Below are 26379 nucleotides of genomic sequence, written 5' to 3'. Positions count from 1 at the left end.
CCTGTTTTATTGAGACAGGTTATTATATTTTTGTTAAGCTTCAGACACCTCTGCACCTTGGCTTCTCCTTTCTCTTCCTAACTTCGGTTGAATGACTGGGTTGGGAGGGAAGGGAGGAGCTATTTATACAGCTCTGCTGTGGTGCTCTTTTCCTCCTCCTGTTGACCAGGAGGCGTAATCCCACAAGGATGAAATCTGTGGACTTATCGTATCGAAAAAGAAATAAATTTATCAGGTAAGCATAAATTTCCTTTTTCCTTTCACAATTGTTGATGCCAAACTGATAATCCACCCTAAAGGGACAGTCTATTCAAAATTTAAATATTTATGAGTCGGATAGGACATGCAATTTTAAACAACTTAACACTTTTATCATCAAATTTGATTATGCTCATGGTATAATTTGTTAAAAACTAAACCTAGGCACATTCATGCGCTAATTTCTAAGCCCTTGAAGGCCGCCTCTTATCTTAGTGCATTTTGCCAGTTTTCTACAACTAGAGAGCGCTAATTCATGTGTGCCATATAAATAACATTGTGCTTAAACACGTGGTGTTACTTATGAGAGGGCACTGATTGGCTAAAATGCCAGTTTGTCAAAAGAACTGAGATAAGGAGGCAGTCTGCAGAGGCTTAGATACAAGGTAATCACAGAAGTAAAAGGTATATTAATTTAACGGTTTTGGTTGTGTAAAACTGAGGATTGGGTAGTAAATGACTGGAGACCAGATGAGGGAGGGGAGAGGTAACAGGAAATTAGATAACCGTATTTAGAACATGTAACAAGCAACATTTTCATATGTATTTTACAGCAAAAGGCAGCAAAATAAATAATGAATGTATTTGGCAATGCTTTTTTTAATAATGAAACATTTTATATGTTAAAACATTGCGTTTAATAAACATTTTCTATTAATATAATTATTTTACATCCATGAACTTTCGGGTTATGTGTGAATCAATGTGACCTGCTAATGACATTTTGATTTTACAGTTTTAATAAGTGTTTTACAAAATATAAATATTTTAGTTGGAGAAGCCTGACATTTTGTGACATTAAAGCAATAATAAAATGCATATGTTATGCCTTTAATAACTACAGAACTTCAGCTTTCCCACATTATGGTCTTGGTTCCAGGAACTAGTTTGACTGGGGTTTTGCAATCTATTCGTGTTTGTGGTCATACATCTCCCAGAACAAAGCCGCACACTCACTATCCATAATACGTGGTAATCCAGTTGATGAAATATGTGGTTAAATAAATATAGTGCGCTCATGTGTTACTGAATTTAATTTACTGGTGGTTTGGAAGACCATAGTAGACAGATGTTTAACCAGTAAGTCATCTTCATCCCTTTATATATTATGTCCCAGCGTTTGTACCATATTAAAGGGATAGTAAAGTCAAACAGTCATAATTCAGATACAACATGTATTTTTTAACAACTTTTCCAATTTACTTCTTTAATCAATTTTGCGTATTTCCCTTGCTATTATTTGTTAAAGAGTAATCCTAGATGAGCTCAGGAGCATGCACGTGTCTAGGCATCTGGCAGTAGTGTTTGCAACAATGTTTATGGCAATGTTATGTATTGTTGTTAACTCTGCTAGCATAGAGTGTCTGTAGTATTCTATGGCATCCGTGTTTGCAACAATGTTTATAGAAATTTTACACATAGTTGCAAACACTACTGCCAAATGCCTAAAGACACATGTACGCTCCTGAGCTCACGTAGAATTACTCTTTAACAAAATTCTCTAAGGACGATCAGTGCACTACTGGGAGCTAGTTGATCAAGTTGGGTAAGCCAATGACAGGAAGCATATATGTGCAACCAACAATGAGCTGCTAGCTCCCAGAAGTGCATTGTTGCTGCTAAGCCTACCAAGGTATTTTCAACAAAGGATACAAAGAGACAAAGCAAATTAGATAATAGAAGTACATTTGTTTAAAATTGCATTCTCTATCTGAATATGAAAAGTTTAATGTTGACTATATTATTCCTTTAGAAGAAAACAAGGAAAGTCCAGCACTCCTGCCAATGGGTGCAAGCTGAGGGGCACTGTACTTACCCCAGCAATATCAGAAAAGTACAAAACAGCAGCACTCTAAGTATCAAAAAGACTTTATTTCAACTGGGCAACAGACAGAAAAATCCACTACGTTTCGGTCAGCAGACCTTAATCGTGTGGTGCCACATGATTAAGGTCTGCTGACCGAACCGTCGTGGATTTTTCTGTCTGTTGCTCAGTTGAAAAAAAGTGTATGGGGCTTATTTATGATTGTGCGAACGGACATGATCTGATATTGCGGATCATGTCCGGCGCACATCGATAAATGCAGACAGCAAACCCTGTCGGCATTTATCATTGCACCAGCAGTTCTTGTGAGCTGATGGTGCAACGCCGCCCCTTGCAGATTCGCGGCCAGCAGGGGGTGTCAATCAACCTGATCGTATTGGATCGGGTTGATTTCCGACGATGTCTGTCCTCCGCCTCAGAGCAGGCGGACAGGTTATGGAGCAGCGGTCTTTAGACACCTGCTTCATAACTTGTGTTTCTGGCGTTCCTGAAGGCTCGCCAGAAACACGGGGCTTTAAGCTCCATACGGAGCTTGATAAATATGTCTCTTTGATACTTGGAGTGCTGCTGTTTTGGACTTTTCTTATATTATGCCTTTAGACAAGAGAATATATTTATTTTGTATAGTAAATATTGTAAGGCAGAATTTAGTTTATAATCCTTAAAAGACTTTCCTTTTGGGGGTTAAACATATAAAGTTGTGCCTAAGAGCGGCAATGTATTGCCAGTCCTGAGAAGGACGCGGCTGTTGAGACAGGTGTAGCTTGTGTACTAATTACTGGGGGGTCTTGCTCATAAGTGGAAGGGAATAAACACAGTGAAATAAGAGTTTTTTTCTGTATAGAAAAATGCACATATATAAATAAATGCTATATATTTATTAGCCTAAGATAGTATGTAGAGGAGGTGTTTTTTTTTTTTTTTTTTACATCTTTATACGTATTTATTCTCCATGTAGTAAAGGGTGTTGCCATCTTGTAAACAGTTTCCCTTTTTTAAAAGCCTCTTCTTCTTTAGGTATAAATGTGTTACTAGTGTGATCAAAAAATGGATGTATATAATATATCATTAGTAAGCTTGTCTTATCTGCACTTGTAGTTCTCATTTTTTTTTCCTTCATGATTCAGAGCATAAAATAATTTTTTTTTTCCAATTTACTTCTAGGTATCAAATTTGCTTCCTTCTCATGGTATTCTTTGTTGAAGAGATATCCATGTATGTAACAAAACACTACTCCATTTAAGGATATTGTCCTCTACCATTATGGTAGGATCTTTACAAGCTGCAATGGACCCATACAACCTCAAAGGGAGAAAAGACCAATAGCTTAGTCATGTTAAACTCCAATTGATTAAATACACAGGAACGAGCTCTCAGTGTACCAGCAAAAGTCATAGCTCTTGATCATGCGAGTTCCTTTTAATCAATTGGAGTTTAACAGGACTACACTATTTGTATTTCTTTCATGTAATTGGCGAGAGTCCATGAGCTAGTGACGTATGGGATATACAATCCTACCAGGAGGGGCAAAGTTTCACAAACCTCAAAATGCCTATAAATACACCCCTCACCACACCCACAATTCAGTTTTACAAACTTTGCTTCCTACGGAGGTGGTGAAGTAAGTTTTGTGCTTAGATTTTACTTTGATATGCGCTTCTCAGCATTTTGAAGCCTGATTCCTCTCATTCAATAGGTGATACTCCCTTCACTGTCAGAGAGACGTGAAGGGAATATCACCTATTGAATGCAATGGTTTTCCTTGCGGGAGATCTATTTCATAGGTTTTCTCTGTTAACGGTCGTAGAGATTAATCTCCTACCTCCCTTATTCATATCGGCGATATACTCTCATATTCCATTACCTCTACTAACTGTTTCAAAACTGGTTTGGCTAGTATGTTTTCATTACGTAAGACACTCTCAGCTATGGTTTTATGCATTAATATAAAGTTCTAAATATATGTATTGTACTTATATTTGCCATTAGTCAAGTTTATGTATATTTCCTTTTGCAGACAATCTGTTTCATATTTTGGGAAAAAACATATTGAGAGAATTTTTTCTTACCTGGTGTATAGTCTTTTCTCAATTGACTGCTTTTTCATTATATTTTGCGGTCAAAATTAGGCTTGCGAGGGCGCAAAATGCCAAAGTTTTTTGCGTCATTCTTGGCGTAAAATTTTTTTGGTCGCAAAGGTACGTCCGATGACTCAAATTCATAATTTCTTCTGTTAAGTGTGATCAGTCCACGGGTCATCATTACTTCTGGGATATTACTCCTCCCCAACAGGAAGTGCAAGAGGATTCACCCAGCAGAGCTGCATATAGCTCCTCCCCTCTACGTCACTCCCAGTCATTCTCTTGCACCCAACGACTAGATAGGATGTGTGAGAGGACTATGGTGATTATACTTAGTTTTATATCTTCAATGAAAAGTTTGTTATTTTAAAATAGCACCGGAGTGTGTTATTATCTCTCTGGCAGAGTTTGAAGAAGAATCTACCAGAGTTTTTGTTATGATTTTAGCCGGAGTAGTTAAGATCATATTGCTGTTTCTCGGCCATCTGAGGAGAGGTAAACTTCAGATCAGGGGACAGCGGGCAGATGAATCTGCATAGAGGTATGTAGCAGTTTTTATTTTCTGACAATGGAATTGATGAGAAAATCCTGCCATACCGATATAATGTCATGTATGTATACTTTACACTTCAGTATTCTGGGGAATGGTACTTCACTAGAATTACACTGTAAGAAATACATAAAGCTGTTTAATAACTAGAGATTATGTTTAACGTTTTTGCTGGAATGTAAAATCGTTTTCATTTACTGAGGTACTGAGTGAATAAATGTTTGGGCACTATTTTTCCACTTGGCAGTTGCTTAATCTGTTTTTCTGACAGTTTCTGTTCTCCCTCACTGCTGTGTGTGAGGGGGAGGGGCGTTTTTTTTTGGCGCTTTTACTGCATCAAATATTTCAGTCAGCAACTCATTGTATTCCCTGCATGATCCGGTTCATCTCTACAGAGCTCAGGGGTCTTCAAAACTTATTTTGAGGGAGGTAATTTCTCTCAGCAGAGCTGTGAGAATTATAGTTTGACTGAGATAAAAAACGTTTATTCTGTAATTTGTTTCCTGCTTTCAGAATTTGTTATCTTTGCTAATGGGATTAAACCTTTGCTAAAGTTGTGTTGTTTACAAGGATTGAGGCTATAACTGTTTCAATTTATTAATTTTCAACTGTCATAGATCTTCTGTGCTTCTTAAAGGCACAGTACGTTTTAATATTATTCTAATTGAATTGTATTTCCAAGTTGCAAGTTTATTTGCTAGTGTGTTAAACATGTCTGATTCAGAGGATGATACCTGTGTCATTTGTTGCAATGCCAAAGTGGAGCCCAATAGAAATTTATGTACTAACTGTATTGATGCTACTTTAAATAAAAGTCAATCTGTACAAATTGAACAAATTTCACCAAACAACGAGGGGAGAGTTATGCCGACTAACTCGCCTCACGTGTCAGTACCTACATCTCCCGCTCAGAGGGAGGTGCGTGATATTGTAGCGCCGAGTACATCTGGGCGGCCATTACAAATCACATTACAGGATATGGCTACTGTTATGACTGAGGTTTTGGCTAAATTACCAGAACTAAGAGGTAAGCGTGATCACTCTGGGGTGAGAACAGAGTGCGCTGATAATATTAGGGCCATGTCAGACACTGCGTCACAGGTGGCAGAACATGAGGACGGAGAACTTCATTCTGTGGGTGACGGTTCTGATCCAAACAGACTGGATTCAGATATTTCAAATTTTAAATTTAAACTGGAAAACCTCCGTGTATTACTAGGGGAGGTGTTAGCGGCTCTGAATGATTGTAACACAGTTGCAATACCAGAGAAAATGTGTAGGTTGGATAAATATTTTGCGGTACCGACGAGTACTGAGGTTTTTCCTATACCTAAGAGACTTACTGAAATTGTTACTAAGGAGTGGGATAGACCCGGTGTGCCGTTCTCACCCCCTCCGATATTTAGAAAAAATGTTTCCAATAGACGCCACCACAAGGGACTTATGGCAAACGGTCCCTAAGGTGGAGGGAGCAGTTTCTACCTTAGCTAAGCGTACCACTATCCCGGTGGAGGATAGCTGTGATTTTTCAGATCCAATGGATAAAAAGTTAGAGGGTTACCTTAAGAAAATGTTTGTTCAACAAGGTTTTATATTGCAACCCCTTGCATGCATTGCGCCGATCACGGCTGCAGCGGCATTCTGGATTGAGTTTCTGGAAGAGAACATTGGTTCAGCTACTCTGGGCGACATTACGGACAGGCTTAGAGTCCTTAAACTAGCTAATTCATTCATTTCGGAGGCCGTAGTACATCTTACTAAACTTACGGCGAAGAATTCAGGATTCGCCATTCAGGCACGCAGGGCGCTGTGGCTAAAATCCTGGTCAGCTGATGTTACTTCTAAGTCTAAATTGCTTAATATACCTTTCAAAGGGCAGACCTTATTCGGGCCCGGGTTGAAAGAGATTATCGCTGACATTACAGGAGGTAAAGGCCATGCCCTGCCTCAGGACAAAGCCAAAGCCAAGACTAGACAGTCTAATTTTCGTTCCTTTCGTAATTTCAAAGCTGGAGCAGCATCAACTTCCTCTGCACCAAAACAGGAAGGAGCTGTTGCTCGCTACAGACAAGGCTGGAAACCTAACCAGTCCTGGAACAAGGGCAAGCAGACTAGGAAACCTGCTGCTGCCCCTAAGACAGCATGAATTGAGGGCCCCCGATCCGGGATCGGATCTAGTGGGGGGCAGACTTTCTCTCTTCGCCCAGGCTTGGGCAAGAGATGTTCAGGATCCCTGGGCGCTAGAGATAATATCTCAGGGATACCTTCTGGACTTCAAATACTCTCCTCCAAGAGAGAGATTTCATCTGTCAAGATTGTCAACAATCCAGACAAAGAAAGAGGCGTTTCTACGCTGCGTACAAGAGCTCTTGTTAATGGGAGTAATCCATCCAGTTCCACGATCGGAACAGGGACAGGGGTTTTACTCAAATCTGTTTGTGGTTCCCAAAAAAGAGGGAACTTTCAGACCAATCCTGGACTTAAAGATCCTAAACAAATTCCTAAGAGTTCCATCGTTCAAGATGGAGACTATTCGGACAATTTTACCTATGATCCAAGAGGGTCAGTACATGACCACTGTAGATTTAAAAGATACTTACCTTCACATACCGATTCACAAAGATCATTATCGGTACCTAAGGTTTGCCTTCCTAGACAGGCATTACCAGTTTGTGGCTCTTCCATTCGGATTGGCTACAGCTCCAAGAATCTTCACAAAGGTTCTGGGTGCTCTTCTGGCGGTACTAAGACCGCGGGGAATCTCGGTAGCTCCATACCTAGACGACATTCTGATACAAGCTTCAAGCTTTCAAATTGCCAAGTCTCATACAGAGTTAGTGCTGGCATTTCTAAGTTCACATGGATGGAAGGTGAACGAAAAGAAAAGTTCACTCGTTCCACTCACAAGAGTTCCCTTCCTGGGGACTCTTATAGATTCTGTAGAAATGAAGATTTACCTGACAGAGGACAGGCTAACAAGACTTCAAAGTGCTTGCCGCACCCTTCATTCCATTCAACACCCGTCAGTGGCTCAATGCATGGAGGGAATCGGCTTAATGGTAGCGGCAATGGACATAGTACCCTTTGCACGCTTACACCTCAGACCACTGCAACTGTGCATGCTAAGTCAGTGGAATGGGGATTACTCAGACTTATCCCCTTCTCTGAATCTGGATCAAGAGACCAGAAATTCTCTTCTATGGTGGCTTTCTCGGCCACATCTGTCCAGGGGGATGCCATTCAGCAGACCAGACTGGACAATTGTAACAACAGACGCCAGCCTTCTAGGTTGGGGTGCCGTCTGGAATTCTCTGAAGGCTCAGGGACAATGGAGTCAGGAGGAGAGTCTCCTGCCAATAAACATTCTGGAATTGAGAGCAGTTCTCAATGCCCTCCTGGCTTGGCCCCAGTTGACAACTCGGGGGTTCATCAGGTTTCAGTCGGACAACATCACGACTGTAGCTTACATCAACCATCAGGGAGGGACAAGAAGCTCCCTAGCTATGATGGAAGTATCAAAGATAATTCTCTGGGCAGAGTCTCACTCTTGCCACCTGTCAGCAATCCACATCCCGGGAGTGGAGAACTGGGAGGCGGATTTCTTAAGTCGTCAGACTTTTCATCCGGGGGAGTGGGAACTTCATCCGGAGGTCTTTGCCCAAATACTTCGACGTTGGGGCAAACCAGAGATAGATCTCATGGCGTCTCGACAGAACGCCAAGCTTCCTCGTTACGGGTCCAGATCCAGGGATCCAGGAGCAGTCCTGATAGATGCTCTGACAGCACCTTGGGACTTCAGGATGGCTTACGTGTTTCCACCCTTCCCGTTGCTTCCGCGATTGATTGCCAGAATCAAACAAGAGAGAGCATCAGTGATTCTAATAGCACCTGCGTGGCCACGCAGGACTTGGTATGCAGACCTGGTGGACATGTCATCCTGTCCACCTTGGTCTCTACTTCTGATACAGGGTCCCTTCAAACATCAAAATCTAACTTCTCTGAAGCTGACTGCTTGGAAATTGAACGCTTGATCTTATCAAGACGTGGGTTTTCTGAGTCAGTTATTGATACCTTAATACAGGCTAGGAAACCTGTTACCAGAAAGATTTACCATAAGATATGGCGTAAATACCTATATTGGTGTGAATCCAAAGGTTACTCTTGGAGTAAGGTTAGGATTCCTAGGATATTGTCTTTTCTACAAGAAGGTTTAGAAAAGGGTTTATCTGCTAGTTCATTAAAGGGACAGATCTCAGCTCTGTCCATTCTGTTACACAAACGTCTGTCAGAAGTTCCTGACGTCCAGGCTTTTTGTCAGGCTTTGACCAGGATTAAGCCTGTGTTTAAAACTGTTGCTCCACCATGGAGTCTAAACCTTGTTCTTAATGTTTTTCAGGGCGTTCCGTTTGAACCCCTTCATTCCATTGATATAAAGTTGTTATCTTGGAAAGTTCTATTTTTAATGGCTATTTCCTCGGCTCGAAGAGTCTCTGAATTATCAGCCTTACATTGTGATTCTCCTTATTTGATTTTTCATTCGGATAAGGTAGTCCTGCGCACTAAACCTGGGTTCTTACCTAAGGTAGTTACTAACAGGAATATCAATCAAGAGATTGTTGTTCCTTCTTTATGCCCAAATCCTTCTTTAAAGAAGGAACGTCTACTGCACAACCTGGATGTAGTCCGTGCTCTAAAATTTTACTTACAGGCAACTAAGGAATTTCGACAAACGTCTTCTCTGTTTGTCATTTACTCTGGGCAGAGGAGAGGTCAAAAAGCTTCCGCTACCTCTCTTTCTTTTTGGCTTCGTAGCATAATTCGTTTAGCTTATGAGACTGCTGGACAGCAGCCTCCTGAAAGAATTACAGCTCATTCTACTAGAGCTGTGGCTTCCACTTGGGCCTTCAAGAATGAGGCCTCTGTTGAACAGATTTGCAAGGCTGCAACTTGGTCTTCGCTTCATACTTTTTCCAAATTTTACAAATTTGACACTTTTGCTTCATCGGAGGCTATTTTTGGGAGAAAGGTTCTTCAGGCAGTGGTTCCTTCTGTATAAAGAGCCTGCCTATCCCTCCCGTCATCCGTGTACTTTTGCTTTGGTATTGGTATCCCAGAAGTAATGATGACCCGTGGACTGATCACACTTAACAGAAGAAAACATAATTTATGCTTACCTGATAAATTCCTTTCTTCTGTAGTGTGATCAGTCCACGGCCCGCCCTGTTTTTAAGGCAGGTAAATATTTTTTAATTTATACTCCAGTCACCACTTCACCCTTGGCTTTTCCTTTCTCGTTGGTCCTTGGTCGAATGACTGGGAGTGACGTAGAGGGGAGGAGCTATATGCAGCTCTGCTGGGTGAATCCTCTTGCACTTCCTGTTGGGGAGGAGTAATATCCCAGAAGTAATGATGACCCGTGGACTGATCACACTACAGAAGAAAGGAATTTATCAGGTAAGCATAAATTATGTTTTCCGGCGTCTTAGTTGACACTGAGTTCCTTGCACATGGTTGCGTCTACAATGACAATCATTTCCGGATGTTGTTAGCGCCAAAAACAAAATTCAGTTTGCGCTGTGCGTCATACTTGGCGCCAAACAATTTCATTATTTAATACCCCATTCCTATATGCCTCTTGCCTTTTTCTATGTCAGAGGGCTATGCTGTTTGCATTTTTTTTCCCATTCCTGAAACTGCCATATAAGGAAATTGATAATTTTGCTTTATATGTTTTTTCTCTTACATTTGCAAGATGTCTCATTCTGATCCTGTCTCAGAAACCACTGTTCGAACCCTGCTGCCTGATAACAGTTCTACCAAAGCGTTGCATTTGTTGTAAATTTGTGGAGATTATATCTCCAGTTGTGGTATGTAATAGTTGTCATGATAAGCTTTTACATACATAGAATGTGTCCATCAGTAATAGTACAATGCCTGTTGTTCCTTCAACATCTAATGTACATGATATACCTGTGAATATATAAAAGATATATATAATATAATATATAAAAGATTTTATTGCTGATGCGATTCAGAAGGCTTTGTCTGCCATCCCGCCTTCTAATAAACGTAAAAGGTCTTTTAAAACTTCTCATAAAGTTGATGAATTTTCAAATGACCGACAACATACTGAATTATCCTCCTCTGATGAGGATCTATCTGATTTAGAAGATCCTTCCTCAGATATTGACACTGACAAATCTACTTATTTATTTAAAATGGAGTATATTCGTTCCTTGTTAAGAGGTGTTGATTACATTAGATATTGAGGAAACTAGTCCTTGATAACTAGTAAATGTTTAAATTCTGTTTATAAACCTCCTGTGGTTACTCCAGAGGTTTTTCCAGTTCCTGGTGCTATTTCTGATAAGATTTCTAAGGAATGGAATAGGCCTGGTACTTTTATTCCTTCAAGGTTTAAAAAATCATATTCTTTGGCAGCAGTTAGATTGAAGTTTTGGGAAAAGATCCCCAAAATTGATGGGGCTATTTCTACTCTTGCTAAACGTACTACTATTCCTATAGAAGATAGTACTTCTTTTAAATACCCTTTAGATTGGAAACTTGAATCTTATCTAAGGAAAGCTTATTTATATTCTGGCTATCTTCTCAGGCCTGCCATTGCTATGGCTGATGTTGCAGCTGCATCAACTTTTTGGTTGGAAAGCTCAACGCAACAGGAAATGGATCCTGAATTGTCTAGCATTGTTTGCTTGCTTCAACATGCTAATCATTTTATCTGTGATGCCATTTTTGATATCATCAAAATTGATGTTAAATCTGTGTCTTTAGCTATTTTAGCTAATAGAGCTTTGTTGCTCAAATATTGGAATGCTGACATGGTATCTAGATTACTATCTCTTTCTTTCCAAGGTAATAAGTTATTTAGTTTTCAGTTGGATTCGATTATTAGAACTGTCACTGGGGGGAAGGGAGTTTTTTGCCTCAGGATAAAAGACCTAAGGGTAAATTTAAAGCTTCTAACCATTTTCGTTCCTTTCGACAAAATAAGGAACAGAAACCTAATCCTGGTTCCAATTGGAAACCTTCTTCCGTTGTAGTAAATCCAAACCGTTTAAGAAATCAAAGCCAGCCCCCAAGTCTGCATTAATGTGCGGCCCTCATTCCAGCAGATTCTGTCCAAAATTAATGGAATTAAGAGTATTATCTCTCAAGGTTACCGAATAGGATTCAGAATAAGACCTTCTGTGAGAAGATTATTTTTCTCTCACACATCCCAGCAAATCTAGTAAAGGCTCAGGCTTTTCTGAAGTGTGTTTTAGACCTGGAACTTTCAGGGGTAATCATACCAGTTCCGTTTCAGGAACATGGTCTGGGGTTTTATTCAAATCTATTCATTGTCCCAAAGAAAGAAAATTAATTCAGGCCAGTTCTGGATCTGAAAAATTTGAATCGTTATGTAAGAGTGCCAACTTTCAAAATGGGGACTATAAGGACTATTCTGCCTTTTGTTCAGCAAGGGCATTATATGTCAACAATAGACTTACAGGATGCATATCTTCATATTCCGATTCATCCAGATCACCATCAGTTTCTGAGATTCTCTTTTTTCTAGACAAGCATTACCAATTTGTCGCTCTTCCATTTGGCCTAGCGACAGCTCCAAGAAGGGTCACCTTTTTAGGTTTCGAGATAGATTCAGTGTCCATGACTCTGTCTCTAACCGACAAGAGACAATTAAAATTGGTTTCAGCTTGTCGGAACCTTCAGTCTCAATCATTCCCTTCAGTAGCTTTGTGCATGGAAGTTTTAGGTCTCATGACTGCAGCATCGGACGCGATCCCCTTTGCTCATTTTCATATGAGACCTCTCCAGCTTTGTATGCTGAACCAATGGTGCAGGGATTATATAAAGATATCACAATTAATATCCTTAAATCCCAATGTTCGACTCTCTCTGACTTGGTGGTTAGATCACCATCGTATAGTTCAAGGGGCCTCTTTTGTTTGTCCAACCTGGACTGTGATTTCAACAGATGCAAGTCTTTCAGGTTGGGGAGCTGTCTGGTTATCTCTGACAGCACAAGGGATTTGGAAATCTCAAGAGGCGAGGTTACCTATCAATATTTTAGATCACTGTGCTATTTTCAGGGCTCTTCAGGTGTGGCCTCTGTTGAAGAGAGAACCATTCATTTGTTTTCAGACAGACAATATCACTGTGGCATTTGTCAATCATCAGGGTGGGACTCACAGTCCCCAAGCTATGAAAGTAGTATTTTGGATATTTGCTTGGGTGGAATCCAGCTCCTGTCTAGTTTCTGCGGTTCATATCCCAGGTATAGACAATTGGGAAGCGGATTATCTCAGCCATCAGACTTTACATCCGGGGGAGTGGTCGCTCCATCCAGATGCGTTTTTCTCAGATTGTTCAGATGTGGGGTCTTCCAGAAATAGATCTGATGGCTTCCCATCTAAACAAGAAACTACCCATGTACATGTCCAGGTCCAGGGATCCTCAGGCGGAGGCGGTGGATGCGTTAACAGTTCCTTGGTGTTACCAACCTGCTTATATTTTCCCGCCTCTAGTTCTTCTTCCAAGAGTGATCTCCAAAATCATCATGGAACAATAATTTGTGTTGCTGGTAGCTCCAGCATGGCCTCACAGGTTTTGGTATGTGGATCTTTTTCGGATGTCCAGTTGCCAACATTGGCCACTTCCATTAAGACCAGACCTTCTGTCTCAAGGTCTGTTTTTCCATCAGGATCTCAAATCATTAAATTTGAAGGTATGGAAATTGAACACCTAGTGCTTAGTCATAGAGGTTTCTCTGACTCAGTGATTAATACTATGTTACAGGCTTGTAAATCTGTTTCTAGGAAGATTTATTATCAAGTTTGGAAGATTTATATTTCTCCAACATAGGTGTGTCCGGTCCACGGCGTCATCCTTACTTGTGGGATATTCTCCTCCCCAACAGGAAATGGCAAAGAGCCCAGCAAAGCTGGTCACATGATCCCTCCTAGGCTCCGCCTACCCCAGTCATTCTCTTTGCCGTTGTACAGGCAACATCTCCACGGAGATGGCTTAGAGTTTTTTAGTGTTTAACTGTAGTTTTTATTATTCAATCAAGAGTTTGTTATTTTAAAATAGTGCTGGTATGTACTATTTACTCAGAAACAGAAAAGAGATGAAGATTTCTGTTTGTATGAGGAAAATGATTTTAGCACCGTAACTAAAATCCATGGCTGTTCCACACAGGACTGTTGAGAGCAATTAACTTCAGTTGGGGGAACAGTGTGCAGTCTCTTACTGCTTGAGGTATGACACATTCTAACAAGACGATGTAATGCTGGAAGCTGTCATTTTCCCTATGGGATCCGGTAAGCCATGTTTATTAAGATAGTAAATAAGGGCTTCACAAGGGCTTATTAAGACTGTAGACTCTTTTTGGGCTAAATCGATTCATTATTAACACATATTTAGCCTTGAGGAATCATTTATTCTGGGTATTTTGATATGATTATATCGGCAGGCACTGTTTTTGACACCTTATTCTTTAGGGGCTTTCCCTAATCATAGTCAGAGCCTCATTTTCGCGCCGGTATGGCGCACTTGTTTTTGAGGACAGCATGGCATGCAGCTGCATGTGTGTGGAGCTCTGATACACAGAAAAGTCTTTCTGAAGGCATCATTTGGTATCGTATTCCCCTTTGGGCTTGGTTGGGTCTCAGCAAAGCAGATTCAGGGACTGTAAAGGGGTTAAATATAAAAACGGCTCCGGTTCCGTTATTTTAAGGGTTAAAGCTTCCAAATTTGGTGTGCAATACTTTTAAGGCTTTAAGACACTGTGGTGAAATTTTGGTGAATTTTGAACAATTCCTTCATACTTTTTCGCAATTGCAGTAATAAAGTGTGTTTAGTTTAAAATTTAAAGTGACAGTAACGGTTTTATTTTAAAACGTTTTTTGTGCTTTGTTATCAAGTTTATGCCTGTTTACAATGTCTGAACTACCAGATAGATTGTGTTCTGACTGTGGGGAAACCAAGGTTCCTTCTCATTTAACTATATGTATTTTATGTCATAAAAAAATTTAGTAAAAATGATGCCCAAGATGATTCCTCAAGTGAGGGGAGTAAGCATGGTACTGCATCATCCCCTCCTTCGTCTACACCAGCCTTGCCCATACAGGAGGCCCCTAGTACATCTAGTGCGCCAATACTCCTTACTATACAACATTTAACGGCTGTAATGGATAATTCTATCAAAAACATTTTAGCCAATATGCCCACTTATCAGTGAAAGCGCGACTGCTCTGTTTTAGAAAATTCTGTAGAGCATGAGAACGCTGATGATATGGTTTCTGAAGGGCCCCTACACCAGTCTGAGGGGGCCAGGGAGGTTTTGTCTGAGGGAGAAATTTCAGATTCAGGAAACATTTCTCAATAAGCTGAACCTGATGTGATTACTTTTAAATTTAAGTTGGAACATCTCCGCGCTCTGCTTAAGGAGGTGTTATCCAATTTGGATGATTGTGATTATCTGGTCATTCCAGAACCACTATGTAAAATGGAAAAGTTCTTAGAGGCCCCGGGGCCCCCCGAAGCTTTTCCTATATCCAAGCGGGTGGCGTACATTGTTAGTGAAGAATGGGACAGGCCCGGTATACCTTTAGTACCTCCCCCCATATTTATAAAATTGTTTTCCTATAGTCGACCCCAGAAAGGACTGATGGCAGACAGTCCCCAAGGTCGAGGGGGCGGTTTCTACTCTACACAAGCGCGCCACTATACCCATAGAAGATAGTTGTGCTTTCCAAGATCCTATGGATAAAAAATTAGAAGGTCTGCTAAAGATGTTTGTTCAGCAAGGTTCCCTTCTACAACCAATTGCATGCATTGTCCCTGTCACTGCAGCCGCGTGTTTTCTAGTTTGATGAGCTAGGAAAGGCGATTATTAGTAATTCTTCTTCTTATGAGGAGATTATGGACAGAATTCGTGCTCTTAAATTGGCTAATTCTTTCACCCTAGACGCCACCTGGCAATAGGCTAGGTTAGCGGCGATAAAATTCTGGGTTTGCTGTTGTGGCGCAGAGCGCTTTGGTTAAAATCTTGGGCAGCGGATGCGTCTTCCAAGAACAAATTGCTTGACATTCCTTTCAAGGGGAAAACACTCTTTGGCCCTGACTTGAAAGAGATTATCTCTGATATCACTGGGGGCAAGGGCCATGCCCTTCCTCAGGATAGGTCTTTTCAAGACCAAAAATAAACCTAAGTTTCGTCCCTTTCGCAGAAACGGATCAGCCCCAAGGGCTATGTCCTTTAAGCAGGAAGGTAATACTTCTCAAGCCAATCCAGCCTGGAGACCTATGCAAGGCTGGAACAAAAGAGAGCAGGCCAGGAAACCTGCCACTGCTACCAAGACAGCATGAAATGCGGGCCCCCGATCCGGGACCGGATCTGGTGGGGGGCAGACTCTCTCTCTTCGCTCAGGCTGGGGCAAGAGATGTTCTGGATCCTTGGGCGCTAGAAATAGTCTCCCAAGGTTATTCTCTGGAGTTCAAGGGGCTTCCTCCAAGGGGGAGGTTCCACAGGTCTCAGTTGTCTTCAGATCACATAAGAAGACAGGCATTCTTACATTGGGTAGAAGACCTGCTAAAAATGGGAGTGATTCATCCTGTTCCATTAGGAGAACAAGGGATGGGGTCCTACTCCAATCTGTTCATAGTTCCCAAAAAAGAGGGAACGTTCAGACCAATCTTAGATCTCAAGATCTTGAACAAGTTTCTCAAGGTTCCATCGTTCAAGATGGAAACCATTCGAACACTCCTTCCTTTCATCCAGGAAGGTCAATTCATGACCAAGGTGGATTTCAAGGATGCGTATCTACATATTCCTATCCACAAGGAACATCATCGGTTCCTAAGGTTTGAATTCCTGGACAAGCATTTCCAGTTCGTGGCGTTTTCTTTCGGATTAGCCACTGCTCCTAGGATTTTCTCATAGGTACTAGGGTCCCTTCTGGCGGTGCTAAGACCAAGGGGCATTGCTGTAGTACCTTACTTGGACGACATTCTGATTCGAGCGTCGTCCCTTCCTCAGTAAAGGCTCACACGGACATTGTCCTGGCCTTTCTCAGATCTCACGGATGGAAAGTGAACGTGGAAAAAGAGTTCTCTATCTCCGTCAACGAGGGTTCCCTTCTTGGGAACTATAATAGACTCCTTAGAAATGAGGATTTTTCTGACAGAAGCCAGGAAAAAACAAAACTTCTAGACTCTTGTCGGATACTTCATTCCGTTCCTCTTCCTTCCATAGCGCAGTGCATGGAAGTGATAGGTTTGATGGTTGCGGCAATGGACATAGTTCCCTTTTGTGCGCATTCATCTAAGACCATTACAACTGTTCATGCTCAGTCAGTGGAATGGGGGTTTATACAGACTTGTCTCCGAAGATACAAGTAAATCAGAGGACCAGAGACTCATTCCGTTGGTGGCTGTCCCTGGACAACCTGTCACAAGGGATGACCTTCCGCAGACCAGAGTGGGTCCTTGTCACGACCGACGCCAGTCTGATGGGCTGGGGGCGCGGTCTGGGGATCCCTGAAAGCTCAGGGTCTTTGGTCTCGGGTAGAATCTCTTCTACCGATAAATATTCTGGAACTGAGAGCGATATTCAATGCTCTCAAAGCTTGGCCTCAGCTAGCGAGGGCCAAGTTCATACATCAACCATCAGGGGGGAACAAGGAGTTCCCTAGCGATGGAAGAAGTGACCAAAATCATTCTATGGGCGGAGTCTCACTCCTGCCACCTGTCTGCTATCCACATCCCAGGAGTGGAAAATTGGGAAGCGGATTTTCTGAGTCGTCAGACATTGCATCCGGGGGAGTGGGAACTCCATCCGGAAATCTTTGCCCAAGTCACTCAACCGTGGGGCATTCCAGACATGGATCTGATGGCCTCTCGTCAGAACTTCAGAGTTCCTTACTACGGGTACAGATCCAGGGATCCCAAGGCGGCTCTAGTGGATGCACCTAGTAGCACCTTGGACCTTCAAACTAGCTTATGTGTTCCCGCCGTTTCCTCTCATCCCCAGGCTGGTAGCCAGGATCAATCAGGAGAGGGCTGTCGGTGATTTTGATAGCTCCTGCGTGGCCACGCAGGACTTGGTATGCAGATCTGGTGAATATGTCATCGGCTCCACCATGGAAGCTACCTTTGAGACGAGACCTTCTTGTTCTAGGTCCGTTCGACCCACTCCAGCTGACTGCTTGGAGATTGAACGCTTGATCTTATCAAAGCGAGGGTTCTCAGATTCTGTTATTAATACTCTTGTTCAGGCCTGAAAGCCTGTAACCAGAAAAAATTACCACATAATTTGGTATATCTGTTGGTGTGAATCTGCAGGATTCCTTGGGACAAGGTTAAGATTCCTAAGAGTCTATCCTTCCTTCGAGAAGGATTGGAAAAAGGATTATCTGCAAGTTCCTTGATGGGACAGATTTCTGCCTTGTCTGTGTTACTTCACAAAAAGCTGGCAGCTGTGCCAGATGTTCTAGCCTTTGTTCAGGCTCTGGTTAGAATCAAGCCTGTTTACAAAATTTTGACTCCTCCTTGGAGTCTCAACCTAGTTCTTTCAGTTCTTTAGGGGGTTCCGTTTGAACCCTTACATTCCGTTGATATTAAGTTATTATCTTGGAAAGTTTTGTTTTTGGTTGCAATTTCTTCTGCTAGAAGAGTTTCAGAATTATCTGCTCTGCAGTGTTCTTCTCCTTATCTGGTGTTCCATGCAGATAAGGTGGTTTTGCGTACTAAACCTGGTTTTCTTCCAAAGGTTGTTTCTAACAAAAAACATTAACCAGGAGATAGTTGTGCCTTCTTTGTGTCCTAATCCAGTTTCAAAGAAGGAACGTTGTTGCACAACTTGGATGTAGTTCGTGCTCTCAAATTTTACTTAGCAGCTACTAAGGATTTCAGACAAACTTTGTCTTTGTTTGTTGTTTATTCTGGTAAACGGAGAGGTCAAAAAGCAACTTCTACCTCTCTCTCCTTCTGGATTAAAAGCATTATCCGATTGGCTTATGAGACTGCCGGACGGCAGCCTCCTGAAGGAATCACAGCTCACTCCACTAGGGCTGTGGCTTCCACATGGGCCTTCAAGAACGAGGCTTCTGTTGAACAGATATGTAAGGCAGTGACTTGGTCTTCACTGCACACTTTTTCTAAATTTTACAAATTTGATACTTTTGCTTCTTCTGAGGCTATTTTTGGGAGAAAGGTTTTGCAAGCCGTGGTGCCTTCCATTTAGGCGACCTGATTTGCTCCCTCCCTTCATCCGTGTCCTAAAGCTTTGGTATTGGTTCCCACAAGTAAGGATGACGCCGTGGACCGGACACACCAATGTTGGAGAAAACAGAATTTATGTTTACCAGATAAATTACTTTCTCCAACGGTGTGTCCGGTCCACGGCCCGCCCTGGTTTTTTTAATCAGGTCTGATAATTTATTTTCTTTAACTACAGTCACCACGGTAACATATGGTTTCTCCTATGCAAATATTCCTCCTTAACGTCGGTCGAATGACTGGGGTAGGCGGAGCCTAGGAGGGATCATGTGACCAGCTTTGCTGGGCTCTTTGCCATTTCCTGTTGGGGAGGAGAATATCCCACAAGTAAGGATGACGCCGTGGACCGGACACACCGTTGGAGAAAGTAATTTATCAGGTAAACATAAATTCTGTTTTCATGGTGTTCTCATAAATTCTCCTGGCATTCTTTTAGAAATCCTAGAATTTTACAGTTTCTTCAGGATGGGTTGGTTAAGGGTTTGTCTGCAAGTTCCTTGGAGGGACAAATCTCTGCTCTTTCTGTTTTATTTCACAGGAATATTGCTAAGCTTCCTGATATTCACTGTTTTGTACAGGCTTTGGTCTGTATCAAGCCTGTCATTAAATCAATCTCTCCTCCTTGGAGTCTTAATTTGGTTTTGTAGGCTTTACAGGCTCCTCCGTTTGAGCCTATGCATTCTTTGGACATTAAACTACTTTCTTGGAAAGTGTTGTTCCTTTTGGCCATCTCTTCTGCTTGAAGAGTTTCCAAATTTTATCTACTCTTTCTTGTGAATCTCCTTTTCTGATTTTCCATCAGGATAAGGCAGTTTTGCGGACTTCATTTAAATTTCTACCTAAGGTTGTAAATTCTAACAACATTAATAGAGAAATTGTTGTCCCTTCTTTGTGTCCTAATCCTAAGAATTCTTTGGTGAGATCCTTACATTCTTTAGATGTGGTAAGAGCTTTGAAATATTATGTTGAAGCTACTAAAGATTTCAGGAAGACTTCTAGTCCATTTGTTATCTTTTCTGGTTCTAGGAAAGGTCAGAAGGCTTCTGCCATTTCCTTGGCATCTTGGTTAAAGCTTTTGATTCATCAGGCTTATTTGGAGTCGGGTCAGACCCCGCCTCAGAGAATTACAGCTCATTCTACTATATCAGTCTCCACTTTGTGGGCTTTTAAAAATGAAGCTTCAGTTGATCAGATTTGCAAAGCAGCAACTTGGTCTTCTTTGCATACATTTACTAAATTCTACCGTTTTGATGTATTTGCTTCCTCGGAAGCAGTTTTTGGTAGAAAAGTTCTTCAGGCAGCTGTTTGTTTGATTAATCTGCTTATGTTTAAGTTTTTTCTTTTTTCATTATGAAAATAAACTTATATTTTGGGTTGTGGATTAATTTTTTTCAGCGGAAAATGGCTGTTATTATTTTATCCCTCCCTCTTTAGTGACTCTTTTGTGGAGTTCCACATCTTGGGTATTACTATCCTATACGTCACTAGCTCATGGACTCTTGCCAATTACATGAAAGAAAACATAATTTATTTAAGAACTTACCTGATAAATTCATTTCTTTCATATTGGCAAGAGTCCATAAGACCCACCCTTTTTATGGTGGTTATGATTTTTTTTATATAAAGCACAATTATTTCCAAATTCCTTTGTTAATGCTTTTTACTCCTTTCTTTATCACCCCACTACTTGGCTATTTGTTAAACTGAATTGTGGGTGTGGTGAGGGGTGTATTTATAGGCATTATGAGGTTTGGGAAACTTTGCCCCTCCTGGTAGGATTGTATATCCCATACGTCACTAGCTCATGGACTCTTGCCAATATGAAAGAAATTAATTTATCAGGTAAGTTCTTACATAAATTATGTTTTTCTCCATTTGAGGGTGCCAGGCTCTATATTGCAGCTTGTGAAGATCCTATGCGAATGCTAAAATGGACTATATCATTAATTGGAGTTCTCCATTGTGTTTATGATATTTGTACACTTTTGTATCACTGTTTAGGGTGTTCTCTGTATTTATTTGGATGTAGCGTACACGTCTGGAGTTCTACATTGCAGGAAATAGTGCTGCCATCTAGTGCTCTTGCTAATGTATAACATTTTGCAAAACTGCTGCCATATACTGCTACAGACACGTGCACGCTCCTGAACTTACTTTCCTGCTTTTGAACAAGGGGCACCAAGCGAACAATGGAAATTTGATAACGGAAGCAAATTGGAATATTGTCGCTCTATCTGAATAATTAAAGTTTAATTTTGGGTTTCATATAAGCAGTGGCTTATATAATACAAATTGGGCCTTCACAGACACAATACACCCGACCACTAGCTCTCTGAACTTGAATACTAGTGCACAGGCCCTCACAGCATATGTGTGTATGCCACTGAAAAACAGTAATAACTAGAAGCATTTTTGCTAACACAAGAATATTGCAAATATGTTTCTATTTAAAACAAATGCACCCAAGCACATTTAAATTTTGGACCTTTCTATCCATTTAACCCCTTAATGACTGCGACACACAATGTACACCATGTACATCGCAGGTCGTTAAGTTTTCTTTTTTATGCCGCGCTATTAATATCACAATCCCTATAGAAAGGGGTTAATTACAGGAAAAGGGGAAATCACATTGCTACCTAAAATTAAACATTCTATGTTAGTATTCCTAACCATGAGTGCTTATGCCAAGAGTGAACATCCTTATGAAGAGGTCATACATGTTTTTAAGTTAATCTGCCTTGGGATTTGCCTCTGTATCATTTACTCCTTGTGAGTGTTTATAAGGTAGCTATGCTGCCTAAAATGAGATCAATCTTCAAGGTGAGAGATGATCGAAGTCCCAAATAAGTAAAATATTATAATGTAGTTGTTTAGGATGTCATATTCTATTTAACCTCTTAAATTTGCAGCCATTCTTTGTGTTGTCTCCTTAACTGTTTTCTATAACCGTGACTGTGTATTGTGAGGGTCACTAAAATGGTAATCTCACTTCTGTGTTGTGTTTGTGACTAAAGGGAAAACCAGGCAAGTGGCTTCCACGACAACAGTGAGTTCCGGAGACGTTCCTCTAACCTCCATTCTCCAAGTGAGTCACCCGTCTCAACAGCACCATATTCAGCCATCTCAGGCCCAGCGGACTCTGCTCCAGCACGTCACACAGTCCCAAACTGCAGCACAGACGTCTGTTGTGGTTAAGTCTATTCCCACCTCCTCCAGCGGAGCAATCACACATATCATGCAGCAGGTATTTCATGTCGCTCATGCTTCTTTTTTTACTGTTATTTAAAGGGACAGGAAAGACTGCTATTAATACCAGTGCTGTAATTATGGGAAATTTTAAATACCTTATAACTGGGCAAATTAAACTAGTAATTCAGCTAAGGGAGGGAGATTTTTTTTTTCTCTGTGATAACAATTAATAGAGGAGCCAACTAGGAATAAAGCTATATTGAATTTAGTGCTATCAAACAATACAGATACAATATCAAATATAGAAGTCAAAGAACTTTTGGGTAACAGTGATCATAACAAGGTCACATTCCATAAACATTGTCTTAAAAGTTTAACTTAGACTTTTAATTTTAATGGTTAAATAACATATATTGGGACAAAGTATTCTCTACAGAGGATAAATGGATAACATTTAAAACTTTGTGAAATAAATATATATACATCAACACATACCACATGGTTATAACAGTAAAAGAAATAAATCCAAGCCAATGTGGCTAAAAAAAATGTGTTATGAAAAATTTGTAAAAAAAATGTAGGGCATTTAAATTGTTATTTAAAGAAAATAGTACAGACTCATTATACCACATTTATAAGGAATGTACCAATGCATGCAAAAAAGTAATCAGATTAGCCAAAATTAAAATTGAAACATTTAATTGCAAAGGACTCTAAGTCAAACTCCTAAAATTTTTTTTTTTAAGTACATAAATGTTAAAAAATTGAAGGAAAATATAGGTACATTAAAATGTGTGAAGGGTAGCATGTTTAACAGTGACAGGGAGAAGGCTGAGGTACTAAACCAATTCTTTTCTTCAGTATACACGAGAGGAACCAGTGGGAGATACTTTGAAACAAACTAGAACATACAAGCCCATACCAGTAACTGGGTTATCTCTAGAGGATATCTGGAAAAAACTGCATAATATTAAGGTAAATAAAACTCCAGGCCCAGATGGAATACACCCAAGGGTTTTTATGGGAACTTAGCACTGTTATAGACAAACCTCTACTCTTAATTTTTTAAGACTCATTATCCTCAGGCATAGTACCACAGGACTGGCGTAAAGCTGATGTGGTGCCACTCTTTAAAAAGGGAAGCAGGGTTGATCCAGGAAGCTATAGACTATTAGTCTGACATCAATAGTGGGGAAGATACTTGAAGAGATTATATTGATAAATATTTGTGTAAACAAGATTATGAGTACAAATCAACACGGTTTTATGAGAAATAGATCATGTCAAACTAATTTAATTCAATTCTACGAGGAAGTAAGTAAAAATATTGATAAAGGGGAATCAGTTGATGTGATATACTTAGATTTTGTAAAGGCGTTTGATACAGTGCCACATGAGAGATTAATGTACAAAATTGAGAATGGGAATAGCTGGAAATGTTAGCTCATGGATAAATAACTGGATAAAAGACAGAGAGCAGTGAGTAGTAGCAAACGATAATGCTCAGCTTGGACAAAGGTAATCAGTGGAGTACCCCAGGGATCAGTACTGGGCCCTGTTTTAAAAAAAAAAAAATATTAATGACTTGGGGCAAGGATTAAATGGCAACATATCTATTTTTGCAGATGATACAAAGTTGTGTAAGGTCATTAAGTCAGAGCAGGAAGAATTTGCTTTTCAAGGGGATCTGAAAAAAATTGAAGAATGGGCAGGTAAAGGGAATATGAGATTTAATACGGAAAAATGCAAGGTTCTACATTTTTGAAGTAAAATAAGCAGGCTATGTATTATTTAACCCTTTAAGTGCTAACGACGGCATGGAGCCGTCACTTAATTTCACCCTCAGGTGCTAACGACCGGCTTCCATGCCGTTGCTAGGACTCACCTTGAAGGGGGGCCTGTGGGCCCCCATCTCCCTCCACCCGTCCGATATTGCCCTCATATTGAAGAGCAGGCTCGGGGCTTCACACAGAGCATGATGACCTAATCACACAACTTTATTAACAACTGTCAATTGACAGTTATGGAGAGATGGGGGCATGCTGCTTAGATGCCCGTATCTTGGGCATCTAAGCAGCTACAGACCCCCAAGACCCACCATTGGAAAGGTAATCGCCTTACCTTTCAAATGACGTAAGTCATTAAAGTGTAGTAAAAAAAAAAAAAAGTTAAAAAATAAATACATTTAAAAATTATTTTAAAAATGAGGTCTCTAAAGGCACATAAAATAAAAATAGATTTGCCTAAAATAAATTAGTCCCCTGTTTTTTTTTTTTTTAATCAATTTAAAGGGACAGTCTACAATAGAATTTTTTATTGTTTTAAAATATACATACATAAGTCTTTTTGTTGTGAAAAGTTATTTAAAAAGCATGTGATTAGAGGCAGCCTACCTAGGTTTAGTTTCAACTAAGAATACCAAGAGAAAAAAACACATTTTATGATAAAAGTAATTTGGAAAGTTGATTAAAATTATATGTTTTATCTGAATAATAAAAGTTTTATTTTGACTACTGTCCCTTTAAGTATATTAGCTAAATGATCACTGTGGTAACCAGCGTTACTGGAGTGATCACCTAGCTGAGAAAAATTACATTCCCTTACTATACTGATACCGATTATAATATTTATAATCGCATGAACACATGGATCATGTGATAACAAATTAGTCAATGTTAGAGAGATGCTTTTATTAAAAAAAGATTTTTTTATAATCAGTCTTTTAGAGCCCTTGGAAGGTGCTCAAAACACCCTCTTTGTGCAGCTTTCACCATCTTTCAAAACCCCTCTTATTTTTACTGCAAAGAAGCTTATTTTTTTGCAATAAAAATTATATCTTTCGAGCAGCATAATTTCCTTCAAAATATCTATTCACTTTGTAAAGAGAATTATGGCTAAGCGTCTGATGAGTGACAAGGAAGCAGTGGAGTTCCTTATGAACTCCAACTTTGTTTCCTTCTCGGATGACGCTAGATCTGCTAGACAAGATTCTGATAGCGGCTTTGTCCCTGGTGTGCATTTTTGGAAAGTACACCCCTTGGCACATCAAATAAGGGGCTACATGTATATTATCGCAAAATTTGAGTTGTGTAAGAAATAGCTGAACATGTCACTTTAATTAGAAAAAAAATATTTTCTAACCAAAGCACCATATTCTGTAAATTTTTACGCACTCCACTTTTGGGCTAGAGATACATGTAGCCCCTCATTTGATTCCCAAAGGGGTGTGTACTTTATACAAATGTGTACTTTATGTACCTCTTTTTAACTTCCCATGTGGCTAGAGCGTTTATTTGCAGACATAACAACCTTAAATAATGTCTTAATTTTTAGGGGTGATGTCTGCAATAAGACAGCTGTGGCCACCTGGGAAGTTAAGATACAGTAAATAAAGTGCACCTTTTTGGAAAGTACACCCCTGGTGCATCAAATAAGGGGCTACATGTGTATATATAGCACAAAATTGGAGTGCGCAATATATATCTAAACAGCGCACTTTGCTCAGAAAACGTTTGTAATATTTGCTTAACAAATACACATATAATGATGATATATTTTGAATCTGCAGAGTCTGCTGAAAAAAAACAATATAGTGTATAGTTTGTATAGGTTATTCCACAACAAAAACAACTTCTAAAAGTGTGTGAATGTGAACTGCAACAAAAAGCTCAAAATCAGCTTAGCACACAGGTGGGAAATGGCTTAGCAGCCAAAGGGTTAAATGGGACTATACTTAGCCAAACAGAGGACTAAAGGGAGTAGGAATAGATAACAAGCTAAAGATGGGTGCACAATGCAGGGCAATTGCTTCTAAGCTAATAAGACACTAGCATGCATTGATGCAAGGGAAGAAAGCATAATTCTGTCACTATATAAATCCCGTGGTTAGACCTCACCTTGAGTATGGAGTTCTGGGGACTTGATCTTGAAAAAAAAAAATTGCAGACCTAGAAAAAGTTCATAGAAGGGCCACAAAGATAATAAGGGTAATGGAGAATTTAAGCTATGAGGGATGCTAGCCAAACTTGGTCTGTTTTCTCTAGAAAAAAAGGCGCTTGAGAGGTGACATGATTACTTTATATAAATATATTCAAGGGCCCATATACTGAGATGGCAGGAAACTCTGTTTAATCCAAGAAAATTGTTTGTGACACAATTTAAGGCTGGGAGCA

General features: G+C 40.2%; 1 protein-coding gene across 2 annotated transcripts in view; it reads left to right on the top strand.

The window, feature by feature from the left end:
- The window catches only part of EMSY (EMSY transcriptional repressor, BRCA2 interacting), a 224437-nt gene that overhangs the window by 117291 nt on the left and 80767 nt on the right, over positions 1-26379 (top strand). For both annotated transcript variants that reach the window (XM_053708699.1, XM_053708698.1), the window contains 2 exons: positions 22033-22262; positions 23069-23182. In XM_053708699.1, coding sequence (XP_053564674.1) covers positions 22033-22262; positions 23069-23182 — 344 coding nt within the window. The remainder of the gene's footprint in view (positions 1-22032; positions 22263-23068; positions 23183-26379) is intronic.

The sequence above is a fragment of the Bombina bombina genome, chromosome 3, assembly GCF_027579735.1.
Source record: "Bombina bombina isolate aBomBom1 chromosome 3, aBomBom1.pri, whole genome shotgun sequence".
NCBI lineage: Eukaryota > Metazoa > Chordata > Amphibia > Anura > Bombinatoridae > Bombina > Bombina bombina.
This window is presented reverse-complemented; position numbering and strand designations above follow the sequence as displayed.